The sequence below is a fragment of the Sapajus apella genome, unplaced genomic scaffold, assembly GCF_009761245.1.
Source record: "Sapajus apella isolate SASKATOON/1434 unplaced genomic scaffold, GSC_monkey_1.0 scaffold106, whole genome shotgun sequence".
Taxonomy (NCBI): domain Eukaryota; kingdom Metazoa; phylum Chordata; class Mammalia; order Primates; family Cebidae; genus Sapajus; species Sapajus apella.
The window spans coordinates 2,961,104-2,974,714 of NW_022437046.1; the positions used below are offsets into that span (position 1 = coordinate 2,961,104).

The 13,611-nt window shown below is 40.7% G+C and overlaps 1 protein-coding gene across 6 annotated transcripts in view; it reads right to left on the minus strand.

Annotated features, from left to right (window-relative positions):
• Positions 1-13,611, minus strand: part of C2CD3 (C2 domain containing 3 centriole elongation regulator) — a 159,376-nt gene that overhangs the window by 43,472 nt on the left and 102,293 nt on the right. For all 6 annotated transcript variants that reach the window (XM_032259042.1, XM_032259044.1, XM_032259043.1 and 3 more), the window contains 2 exons: positions 13,234-13,581; positions 204-342 (listed from right to left, as the gene is read on the minus strand). In XM_032259042.1, the coding sequence (XP_032114933.1) occupies positions 204-342; positions 13,234-13,581 (487 nt within the window). The remainder of the gene's footprint in view (positions 1-203; positions 343-13,233; positions 13,582-13,611) is intronic.

Below are 13,611 nucleotides of genomic sequence, written 5' to 3' on the forward strand. Positions count from 1 at the left end.
AAGTGTTAAAAACGCTAAAACAAAACCTTTAAACCACTGCTTGTTGTAAATTCATAAACACTATGATTAAATAATTGCTTGGATAAGAAAAGCATTTTCCAGGTCAGCTCAAAAATTGTGTTGGTTATATTCCTTGCTCTGACTTTGTGTCTTCGAACAAAAAACAGATTCTGGAAGGCTGACGAACAACAGATAATACAAACCTTGACTGCTGTTGAAAGTTCCAGATGGGGGAATCTGTGTTTTCAACCACTTGGGTGTATACAGGAGATGATTCATCGGCTGTTGCAAAGGATACGCAACAACTGGGTATTGATACTTTCCGCTCTGTCAAGGGGCTCCCTGAAATAGAATATAGTGGAATGACTGTACTTTAGGGTACCAGAGAAGCCTCAGATTATTCAGGTGCAAGCAGGACTATTCCTGGCCCTCTTCTACCTATGGGGGTCTTTGCTCAAGCTATCCCCTGTGTCTCTGAAATGTTTTCAGGCTGAGTGTGGTGGCTCAAGCCTGTAATCCCAGCACGCTGGGAGGCCAAGGTAGGAGGACAGCTTGAGCACAGGAATTCAAGACCAGCTGGGGCAATATAGTGAGATCCCATGTCTACAAAAATAAAAAATTAGCGAAGCATGGTGGCACATGCCTGTAGTCCCAGCTACTCAGGAGTTGGGAGGATCTCTTGAGTCTGGGAGGCAGAGGCTACAGTAAGCTGAGATTGCACCACTGCACTCTAGCCTGAGGGATGGAGTGAGACCATGTCAATCAATCAATCAATCAATCGATGAAATGTTTTCAGTGACCTTTCTGCTACTACCCTGTCTTTTTAAGGCTCAGTTCACAAATATTGCCCAACAAGAAGTGACTTCTCTCATGTCCTGTACTTTGTGGGATAATGGAAAACACTGTGTTGAGAGGCAAAAGATAGGATAGAACTACAAAGAGTCCTGAACCTAAGAGTCAGATGATCAAACATCAGCTCTGCCATATAGATGCTATGTGACTTTGGGCAAGAAGTATCTAGATCACAGCTTCTTCAACTGTAAAATGGGGCATATTATACTTACACTTCCAAAGATGTTGTAAGGAATAAGATAAATGCTAAGCGTAAGTAACACTTACTTATCACTTACTGTGTGCCAGGCACTGTTCTATGTAGTTTATATATATTAACTCATTTAATCCTTACAATCCTACAACCCTATAAGATAGCTGTTTCTATCACATAGATTATTTCTATCACATAGATTTCTATCATTATTATTTGTCATTATTTCTAACCTATCATTTCTATCATTATTATTTCTATGATATAGATTTCTAAAAATTAGGGTACTGAGAAATTAAATAAGTTGATCACATATTTATTAAATAGTAGAACTGAGAGTCCAGTTCAAGCATTCTGGCTTCAGAGTCCATGCTCTAAATTGTCTCCTATATTGCCTCTACTATGGAGTTAACAAATGTAAAATACTAGGTGCTGGTGAGAATACCTAATTTTAATTTTTACAAGATCAGGTTTCCAATGTGGGAGACTCAGTCAAGTTATTCTGTCTTAAGATAGTATAAAATGAAGATGGCTGATGATACTAGATAGTCTAACTGAGCTGTCCAAGAAAATAACCCACTAGCCACATGTGGCTATTCAGCTTTAAATTAATTAAAACTAAAGATAAAAAATTTACTTCCTTTGTTGCACTAGCCATTTTTCAAGTGCTCCATAGCCACATGGGGCTAGTGGCTACCATAGGGGACACTGAACTCATAGAACATTTCCATCACAGTAGAAAGTTCTTTTGGATAGTACTGAATAATAGAGACTTCACAAAATATAGACTATGTATTTCATGAGATCACTTTGAGCTCTAAAATGCTATGCAGGTCAGGATTACAGATGAAGGAAAAGAGATGAACATAGCAGAAGAGAATAGAAGAAGTATGTCCTAAACATAATTGACATGCCCCAGGGAACAGATTCTGAATGTGTATTTGAACTGGTTTGTCTTCTTTCTGTCTAGTTCAAGAATTCTCCAAATCCATACTCCCACTTCTCCTCGCAGGTGAAGTTCATCTTTGAGGCTCCACCCTTTTCTCTACCTCACTGTTCCTTTCAGTAAGTACTCCTCCAGGGGCTTCAGTCTGTCCCTCTGGACAGAAAGCATTCTGATGAACAAATTCACACTCAGGAACTGCTGATTTTATTCCTCTCCACAAGCAGTTTAACATTTAACAAGTAGTCTTTAAAAGATAGATTCTAGCAGGAAGCGGAGATTGCAGTGAGTTGAGCTTGCACCATTGCACTATAGCCTGGGCGACAATGCGAGATTCTGTCTCAAAAAAAAAAAAAGATAGGTTCTAGGCTGGGCACTGTGGCTTACACCTATAATCCCAGCACTTTGGGAGGCCAAGGCGGGTGGATCACGAGGTCAGGAGCAAAGACCAGCCTGACCAAGATGCTGAAACTCCATCTCTACTAAAAATACAAAAATTAGCTCGACGTGGTGGCAGGCACATGTAATCCCAGCTGCTAGGGAGGCTGAGGCAGGGAATGGCTTAAACCTGAGAGGTGGAGATTGTAGTGAGCTGAGATCACACCACTGCACTCCAGCCTGGGCAGCAAAGTGAGACTCCGTCTCAAAAAAACAAAAAGCAAACAAAAAACCACAAAAGATAGCTTCTAGCACATCTACTCTGAGAACCATCTCTAGATAGAATCATCGAACTTTATACCCCCAGTTAGAGCTTCCAACTTAAAATTTCTTCTAGGGAAAGAAAAGTAGCTACAGCTTAAACTCTGCAGTGTAGGAGTCCCTGTTGCCTTGAAACAATTACAATAAGCGTAACATCTACTAGCAGGCCTGTGTTTCATTTTAGAAACTCATGAAGGTTTTAGATTATATTCCATAATACAGCCATATTTAGATCTGAAATGTATTAATGAAAAACAGCATTTCTGTTCCCAAATCTTGGTTAAAAAATGACATGCTCTTATTTAATCTTGTCACTTCTAGTACCCAGGGCCCAAAACCAGACCAGATGACATTACTTTTTGAGTCATTTTTACTGGGGATAATTAATAAAGAAAGAACTGGGTGATGGGAAGAGAAAACAGAATGGAGATTTTTGTCAGGAGGCTTGGGAAGGAGAATTGAAGAGAACAGCTAGCCTTGGAAGTAAGATCTAGTGGCGTCCACAAAGCAGGAGAGAGCTGAGGCATGTGCAAGTTGCCAACAAAGCAGGACCTGGAAAAAAGCTGAACCAAGAGGCAGAGGAGCCTTAGAACCAAGAAAGCGTTAAAGATACAGAGAAGAACTATATGAGGAACAAAACAAACAACCACTGGCTACAACATGGCCAAACCAGTTTCCAAGCATATTAAAAAAAAAAATATATATATATATACATATTTAAGGCTAGTCAAGTGAAATAGTAGGAGTTACAAGCATATTTTTGAAACAATAGGGAAAGATAATTCTAATTTAATGGTAGTAGGCAAAAAATCAGTTAATGGAAATCAATAAAATAGTATTCATATTACTAATGTAAATGTAAAAAATATCAGTAGTATCTAGTGAGCTATCTTCTTAAAAGTTTTATTTTAGTGAAATTAACACTATTTATGCGGGCTGACTTGCTAAGCATCCACCCCCACCTACTTTTATTGCATTGTATTCCTTTATTGTACTGATTGGAAGGGTTAAAAGCTACATTTCTCAGACTCCTTTGTAGCTAGGGTATGGATACCAATTGGCTTCTACCAATCACATGCCCTCACAAAAGATCTGGAAGGCAGGCGGGAGGCAGAGGACATCTTCCTTTTCCTTCTGCTTTTGCTAATAACAAGGATGATATTGTAGAAACATTGTGTTTTTTGATCTAGCATTTGGTCCCTGTGTGCAGAGAGGCCCTGTGGCAGAGGCAATGGTGATGATGAGAGCTTCTGAGTCTCAGATTTCAGTTTGGGCACTGCATTCTGAACTTAAAAGATTTAGTGGTTCCCTTCTGAAAGTTTAACCTAGATCCCACCCTCTAACCCTTCCAACGACTTAAAGTACCTTAATATTCTATATTAAACTCCTTTCTGTTTAAGATGGCTGGAGTGGATTCTGTTTTCTCTGCCTGATATAGCTTTCATCTCTTTCTTTCTCCCATTTTCCTTTCTTGGTCTTAAGCTTCAACTGATTTCTTCCAATAAAACGTCATAAATCCTCACAAATAGGAAGCGATAACCTGCCTCTACCACAGCAGTTCTCCTATATTCTGTAACAATCTGTGCTTCCCTCACCAAGCTGAGAGCTCTTTGAATGCACAGAGTAACCCCAAGGCCCATATTAAAGGTTTGCTGACTCCCCACTGCCCTTTGTCTAGATAGTTGCCCAGGGTTAGAGAGAGAAGTTGCCTTGTGTGTTTGCAGTACATATCCACAGAGGATAGCAACAGCTTCTCAAGAAAGCTCTGAGAAAGATCAGCAGAGAGGACGAATCACTGTTCCTAGAGGCAGGACACCTAGGTTCCAATACAGTCTGCCACTGCTCTAATGTGACATATTGGAAACACCACTTCATTCTGGCTCCCTGGGCCTCAATTTTCTCATCAGAAATAAGTGCTCTCAAACCATTTTCCACAGTAAAATTCTAATTCCAGATATATGTAAATCTTGTTCACATCTCTCTCTCTCATGGTACTACCACCTGTCCCTTTGGTTTATTTATTTGAGACAGAGTCTCAGTCACTCTGTTGCCCAGGCTGGAGTACAGTGGCACAATCTTGGCTCACTGCAACCTCCATCTCCTGGGTTCAAGTGATTCTCCTGCCTCAGCCTCCTGAGTAGATTACAGGTTTGCACAACCATGCCTAGCTAATTTTTGTATTTTTTAGTAGAGACAGGGTTTCACCACATTGGCCAGGCTGTTCTCAAACTCCTGACTTCAAGTGATCTGCCTGCCTCAGCCTCCAAAGTGCTGGGATTACAGGCATGAGCCACTGCACAGGGCCATCCTCCAGTTTATTTTTAAAGCTACTATTTGCTATAGACCTTGAAACAAAACTGTTTTGACTTTGGAAGAAGCTAGTTCCTTATTTAGTCTTGAACAGACACATTCCTTTTAGCCAAACAGGTGGGTGAGAAAGAAATCAGCTTGGGAGAGCAGGTCTATCAGGTTTCTCTGGCTCTCTTCTTGTAGGTGGAAATTCATCTGGGCCTGTTTACATTCTGAAAAAGGTCAAGTTCTGAAATACTTTTGGAAGCAGCCCAGAAGAAGGCTGCTATACCCCCACAGTGTTGGGACACATTCTGAGAGCGGTTAAGAAGACTTGAGGTGAACCAGTTATGCCACTTAAGAATTTGATGCATCAATAAAGGTGTAATCGTTTCTGAGAGATTAAAATAACAACTTCTCATATTTAGATAATGCATTATAGCTTGCACACTGTTTTCTTACACACTAAACTTGTACTGATAACATCTCTGAAAAAATCACATAAGATAGGCATCTCTATCCCTATTATAAAAATAAAACAACCAAGGAACAGAGAAGTGTCTTGCTCATCATGTACCTGGTTAACTAGCATTTAGAAGAACCAGGAAGGTTTCCTGACTCCTACTTTAGATTTTTTCCATTAGTTCCAATTATCTCCATCTGGTTAAGGGAAGTGCTCTCTCTCTCTGGCCTGAAGTGAATAGATGGAAACTTTCCCCTTAAGCAATGCCCAATTTTTTATGTTAATAAAAATTTTGCCTTTTCTTCCAGAAAAGGCAGTTGTTTTAAGCTAACATTAGCTGACACCTCCTCTGTGTCACACATGTACAAGATGAGTTGGATTTGATTCTTAATCTGTGGGAGACAGACACAGACAGATAATTACAACCCAATAAGACGGAGTATGCTAAAAGCATGTGGGAACACAGTGAGGCCTTGAACTTTGCCTGGATGGGCTAAAGAATGCCTCTAAAAGTTGATAATATTGAAGCTGATTTTGTTTTTTACTGAGTATAACTTATGCTACTTCAAATCATGTTACCTCTCTGTTCCTTATTTGTCTCGTTTTTAAAACAGGGCTAGAAATACCTGTGTTGTCTAATGGAAGTGTACAAATCTTAAGAGTATTAAGCTGATCTTAACAGAAGTTTCCCCAGAGCTTTTTCTAACAAAAGTATCCAAGAAGTTCTTTTATTTTCAGAACCAGGTCTACAGTGGTGACCACAGAACATTTCAAAGCTGCTTCAGAATTAAGCTTTGCTGAAGGCAAGGCTCCTATTTCGGGGCTGTTTGTGAATCCTCTGCATAAAGCTTTGCATGAGGGAACTACTCAGTTCCTTCCTTAAGAAAGAGCTTCCAAGGCATAAAAGGGAAAGACACTCTGAGAACAGAGTTAAGGCAGGAGGAAAGCCAATGTGGATACTAAGGAAGCATCTATATGATTTTCACAAAGTTGCGGCCAGTTATAGCTGACTCACAGTGAGTGGCATATACTGCCCTTGGCTCCTTATTCCTAGAAGACAGAAGCTGAAGAGAATCTTAAGGATGATTTTGTATGTCTGTCACATTTTGGAGTTGAGGATAAGGGAAATGGATTTGCTCAAAGTCACAAGGCAAATTAATGATTCAGTGAGGGCAAGATCCCCGTCTTACGACTCCCATTCCAGAATCCTTTCTGTTATATCATCACATGGAAGGCACATTTCAAAGAGACCATGGGCAGCTCTATACTCCTAGGGCTCAGCACAGTGCCTGACTGACGCATAAATGTTTGTAGGAGGAAGGACTACATGGGCTTAACACTGCAGAGTGGATATCAGGATACAACAGTGACTTTTGAAAGTCAGATGTCTACTCTGATGTTGACCTGGCTAAACAGAGGCTAAATAACAAGTGATTACAGGTCTGTAACTCTTGCCAGAAATGTGAGAGGTGTTAGGTCTCATATTCATAAAACAGGAGGACATTATGTTTGCTTTGCTGCATCATGAAGATCACGGTGCTGGGATAAACAAATAAACAACACACAGTCCCTGTCCCCGAGGAACAGACAGCCTAAAGGAGAGACATATTAACATTTTTAGTACAGAGAGGAATAAACGGTAAGAAAGAAGAAAGCTGTGGGAAGGTGGATGCGGTGGTATAGGAAAACTGTGAGAACACAAAGGGAGTTTTTTTGCTAATGGGGTGGTCAGGGCAGGCTTCAAAGTATTGGTGTCACTTTAGTCTACCTTTGAAGGAGGAGGAGCAAGTTTGCTGAATGAAAGAGGAAAAAGAGATTCTGATGAGAAGAAACAGCATGGTCCAAAGCTTGGTAGTATGAGAGATAATGGGACATTGGCTAAAAGAAGCTCATTAAACGTGAATAAAAATAATGAGAAATGAGGCTGGAAAGACTAATTAGGCTACATGGGCAGCATTTTTTGTGCTACGTGACTGACACTGCAGGTAAGATGAAACTAACAGTCTTAATCTTTGGAGAGACAAGGTCCTATTTATTGACCAGACATGAAATCTTGATGGCAGAATGAAAAAGATATTGGAAAACACTGGAAGCAGCAATCACTGAGAGGGCTGTCACGTTAGTTCAAGTTCTAAAGCCTAAACAAGCAAGGTGGCAGCGAGAATGGAGAATAGGCGGCAGAAACATTCTGTCTAGGAGAGCATGATTCTACAGTCTGTACTGGACCCAGTGGATACTCAGTAATGAATTGCTGAATGAATCTGTTAATCCCTGTGATTTATCCTCTATTCAATTCTCCAAAAGCAACCCTCTTGTGGAAGAGCAAAGTAGTAGGAAACCAGAGAAGAGATATATATATATATATATATATATATATATATATATAGTCCCAGCTATTTAGGATGTTGAGACGGAGTCTTGCTCTGTCACCAGGCTGGAGTGCAGTGGTGCAATCTAGGTTCACTGCAACCTCCGCCTCCTGGGTTCAAGTGATTCTTCTGCCTCAGCCTCCTGAGTAGCTGGGACTAGAGGCATGTGCCATCACGCCCAGCTAATTTTTGTATTTTTAGTAGAGACAGGGTTTCACTATGTTGGCCAGGATGGTCTCGATCTCTTGACCTCGTGATCCGCCCACCTCAGCCTCTCAAAGTGCTGGGATTACAGGTGTGAGCCACCACACCTGGCCAGAGAAGATATTAATGAGAAGGCATTTGAGCTAGGCCTCAGATTTATCCACTTCCTCATTTAACAAATATTCCCTGACTATTATGTGTCGGGTGTAGCTCCCAGTGTTGAGGGTTCAGCAGTAAAGAAAATGAAACGAACAAAAATCTTGTCTTGTAGAACTTACATCCTTCTAGAAAAGGCAGAAAAGAAACAAAATATACTGTTATAGGCTATGGACAAAACTAAAGCAGGAAAGAGGGACAGAATATGCTGAAGAGAGCTGAAATTTAAGATGGGATGGCCAAGGAAGGCCTCACGGAGACAAGGTAACTAGAATGACATGCCAGAAGTAAGGAACATTCCAGGTGGAGGGAATATCAAATCCAAGGGCCCCAAGGCAGGAGTCTGCTATATATTGCAGAGAAGGCAAAGAGGCCAGTGTGACTGGAACGGGGGTCTGAGGGGAAGAGCAGGATTATAGGGGGAGTTTGGTATCTGGGGAAGGGATAAAGGAATCCAGGCTAAGAAAGGTGCATGAGCAAAGGCACAGGCAATCACTCGTCGTTTGTTATGCAGGAAGGAAAGGGAGAAAAGTCACCATTGTGCAGTTCCAGGCCACTCTAATATCATGTCAGTTAGTGTTTGGCCCTTGCTGTTAGTCAGCAATTTTTTTTTTTTTAAGACAGAATCTCGCTCTGTTGCCCAGGCTGGAGTTGAGTGGCGTGATATCGGCTCACTGCAACCTCTTCCTCCTGGGTTCAAGTGATTCTCCTGCCTCAGCCTCCCAAGTAGCTGGCATACCATACCTGGCTAATTTTTGTATTTTTAGTAGAGACCAGTTTTCACCATGTTAGCCAGGCTGGTCTCGATCTCTTGACCTCAAGTGATCCACCTGCCTTGGCTTCCCGAAGTGCTGGGTTACAGGCATGAGCCACTACACCCAGCTAGCAATTTTCTTATTTATCTCTGCATGAGTCCCCTCTAACTTCCTTACAGTGACCATGATTTCCAGCCAAACAGGATGAACTGCTGTTAGGACTCCCACCTCTAAGCAAGCCCAGGGCATACGCTTTCCCCCTTCAATATTTTTGCTTAAATGGGAATATCCACCTGGAATTTTATTCTCACCTTTCTGAAATCTTGCCAATTCTAAAAAGTTCTCCTGATTTCCTAGATGTATCTGATTTCTGTTTCTAAACACTACATATTTTGATCCTTGGCACATTCTGCTTTATCTATCATTAACAGTATAGCTGCTGATCTCAATTTATCAGCTCTTGGATTATCAACGCTTTTTTTACTTTTATTTTTTTATTTTTTGGAGATGAAGTTTTGTTCTCACCCAGGGTGGGGTGCAATGGCATGATCTCAGCTCACTGCAACTTCTGCCTCCTGGGTTCAAGCGACTCTCTTGCCTTAGCCTCCCAAGTAGCCAGGATTACAGGTATGCACCACCACACCAGGCTAATTTTTGTATTATTAGTAGAGACGGGGTTTTACCATGTTGGCCAGGCTGGTCTCAAACTCCTGACCTCAGGTGATCTACTCGTGTTGGCCTCCCAAGGTGCTGGGATCACAGGCATGAGCCACTGTGCCCGGCAGCCTATCAACTCTTCAAGGACAGAAACTATGTGTCATTTTCTGTGTACTCTTTGTGCCTGGCACTGGCCTGGCACAGACTTACTATTTGCTGAATTGAATTATCATTCCCACAACGTCGGCACAGGAATGGGTGTGCAAGTCATACCTACTCTGAACTTGACTGACTGGTAAACAGAGTGTAGATAGGACTAACTGGCAAACACAGCTATATCTTGTCCTGGGGAGGCAAGATGGCATAGGGCAAAGAACATGGACTTTAGATCCAGGCACAGGTGGATTCAGTCTAGCTCTGCAGAGTGCATTAATTATGTAACTTAAGATCATTTTACTGTTTTGAACTTCAGTCCCTCACTTGTGAAATGATTATGTATTGTAATCTCTTCAAACTATCATCTCACTTGTGGTAAGGATTAAATGGGATACAGGTTGAATAACCATGATCTGAAATGCTTGGGGCAAAAGGTATTTCAGATTTTGTAACATCTGCATTATATTTATTCAGCATGTTAATCTGAAAATCTGAAACCTGATATGTTCCTATGAGCGTTTCCTTTGAGCACCATGTTGGTGCTTTTGGATTTGGGATACTTAACCCGTAATTAATGCGTAAAAACTAGAATAGAACTCAGCACACAGCAGATGCTCAATAAATTATTGTAAAATTTTGCCAAGTCATATTATAAAAAAGTAATTCACTGTCTCACTGAAAATTTATAAGTATATTTTGCTTTTTTTTACAATATGGGAATTCTAAAATGTAACATACACCATATCTTTTTGTATATTAAATTTTATTTTCAATGCAACTACAAAAAAACTTTCCAAAAATAAAATAAGCTTTTTAATACTTTCCTTAAACTCATTCATCTATTGATTTTTTGTCTTTAAAAAAATTTTGGTTTTTATATATTAAACTTTTCAAAAATGGGCTGCTTTGGTGGGGCATAAAAAAAAATTTTTTTTCTTTATAAACATGTAAAAATTGGCCAGGCACAGTGGCTCATGCCTGTAATCCCAGCACTTTGGGAGGCTGAGGCAGGCGGATCAGCTGAGGTTGGGCATTCCAGATCAGCCTGACCAACATGGGGAAACCCGAACTCTACTAAAAATACAAAATAAAAATACAAAAATACTAAAAATACAAAATGGCATGGTGGTGCACACCTGTGATCCCAGCTACTCGGGAGGTTGAGGCAGGAGAATCACTTGAACCCAGGAGGTGGAGGTTGTGGTGAGCTAAGATTGTACCACTGTACTTCAGCCTGGGCAACAAGAGCAAAACTCCATCTCAAAAAAGAAAAAAAAGTAAAAATTGTTCAATTTTGTGATTCATACTATACTTGAAGAAGGCTTTGTCCTGAGATAGAATATTTCAAGGTTTTTGATACACAATGGCTGAAACGGATGAGAACCTCAAGGATCATTATGGAAGCTTATAATGGGAGTAATGTTTGTTGGTAGTATAAATGGGGAGAAGTAGGAATGAGAGATAAATGATAGTTACTATGAACATGAGTTTTGTTTCTATTCCAAAGTAGTATGGGCACATGGCACAGTTTGAGGGACACCAATACAGAGATGACAGGAGCCAGACAGAGAGGTCAAATCCAAATTAAATCATGTGCATTGAAACTTTCTGGGTTCATAACAGTATGGTTGACTGGTTCTCACAGACACCACACATCTGCACATTGTTAATCACAGCCATTTACAGATAAGAAATTCAAGAGAGAGAGAAAGAATATCTTGCTCAAAGTTACACATATGTACACACGCAATTTATTGGCTAGGAACACAGGGATAAATATATTCCTACTAGAATGTAATCTCCACAGGGCACAATTTTTGTCTGTCTTATTTTACTGTTTTAACTGTGGCACCAAGGACAGTGCTTGGCATGTAGCAAATACATAAGTTTTGTTGTGAAATGAATGAATGCATGAAGAATGAACAAATGAGGTAAGGTCTTTACTTTGGAACATCTCATATCTAATTGAGAAGAAAATCATGGAAACAACTGTAGGGCTGTGTGATATATGCTATGATATAGGGGCAAAAGTGTCAGGGGAGCAAATAGAAGGGGACTTTATATTGGGAAAGCCCTCCAGGAAATGGTGATGCCTGAGCTGGGTCTTAAGAGAGGAGCAGGGAGTAGCCAGGCAAAAGAGAGGGGTGATGGCAAAAGGAAAATTTTAGGAGATTAAAAAGCTGAATAAAAGTAGGGCAGGGTTCTTTTTGCCATGGACTCTGGCAATCTGGCAAGGTCTATGGGCCTCTTTTTTAACAGTGTTTCTTTAAAATGCATAATGTAAAATACATAGGATTACAGAGAAATCCAATTATATTTACATAGAGTTATCAAAACTGAAAATATAGTAATATATGTGCTTTATTAACAAGGTCTAATTAAAGATACTAACTATTGTAGGTCTGGCACGGTGGCTTATGTCTGTAATTTCAGCACTTTGGGAGGCTAAGGTGGGCGGATCACCTAAGGTCGGGAGTTTGAGACCAGACTGACCAACATGGAAAAACCCTGTCTCTACTAAAAATACAAAATTAGCTGGGCGTGTTTTCTCCTTTGAAAGGTCTACAAATTACAGGCACATGCCTGTAATCCCAGAATTGCTTTAACCCAGGAGGCAGAGATTGCAGTGACCTGAGATGGTGCCATTGTACTCCAGCTTGGGCACCAAGAGTGAAACTCTGTCTCAAAACAAACAGACAAAAAAATAAAACAAAAATTAGCTGGGAGTGGGGGCACAAGCCTGTAATTCCAGCTACTCAGGTGGCTGAGTCAGGAGAATCGCTTGAAGCTGGGAGGCGGAGGTTACAGTGAGCCAAGATCCCGCCACTGCACTCCAGCCTGGGTGACAGAGCAAGACTTTGTTTAAAAAAAAAAAAAAAAAAAAAAAACCCCACAAAAAACTAAAACTACTGTAATTTCAGAGAAATCATAGTTATAAGTGATATTCCAAGATATCTACAATAATGATCTGATACAGAAATACCTGTGATTACTGTTGACAATATCACAGGTACTATTACTATGACTAGGATCTATTGCCTATATTCATAATGAGAGGAAATGTTAAATTTTAGTTAGAGGTTAATAAAAATCAAGACGTAATTATTTTCCTATCCAGGGTCACTAACCGTGAGTTTGAACTTTTCATGGATCCCCCGGGTGTTTAAGGACCCAATGTTAAAAACACCTGGCCCTAGGTGTATTAAGAGGGCCTGAGTTGGCAGGAATGCAGAACAAGTTAGTGATCTGATGATTTGACAGTGGATAAGGAAAAGAGAAGTATCTATCTAGGTTGATACTCAGGTGGCTGTACTGGCGATATGCAGCAAGTTCAGAAAAGCATTCATGGTGGTTAAACCTTTAGGCTTGAGAAATAAATAATTATCAATTAAGATAATTAACAGATCCTGCCATGATTTGAAAGATTTGTGAAGAAAGGAGCACACCCTGAAGAGTTAGATTAGACATATGCTCCTGGGAAGGTGAAGAGAGCATACCTTTCAAGCTCAAGTGCATTGCTCTTTCTACTAGGATGCTGACGGCAAAAGTTCTATCCAACTCAGCAGTGCCCTCCTGGGTCAGGCAGACTTCAGCTGTGGTGCTGCCGCAGGGGACCTGGGTGGAGGTAGGAGACTTCTGGTGGCAGGAGACTTCTTCTGGTGGAGAAAACTGGACCTCATCATTCCTTCTGGGGAGCTGCTCAGATTCACTGTGGCTGCTGCAGTCCATGGAGTCCAGCTCATGAGTGGGATCCGGGTGTGAGGAAAGAGAGGAAAGAACCACGTGAACTCGCAAGGCTGCTCCTGAGAGGTTGGAAGCATTTTGTCCAAACAGAGGATACACACCTACAAGAGGATGGAGGAGAATATGGATAA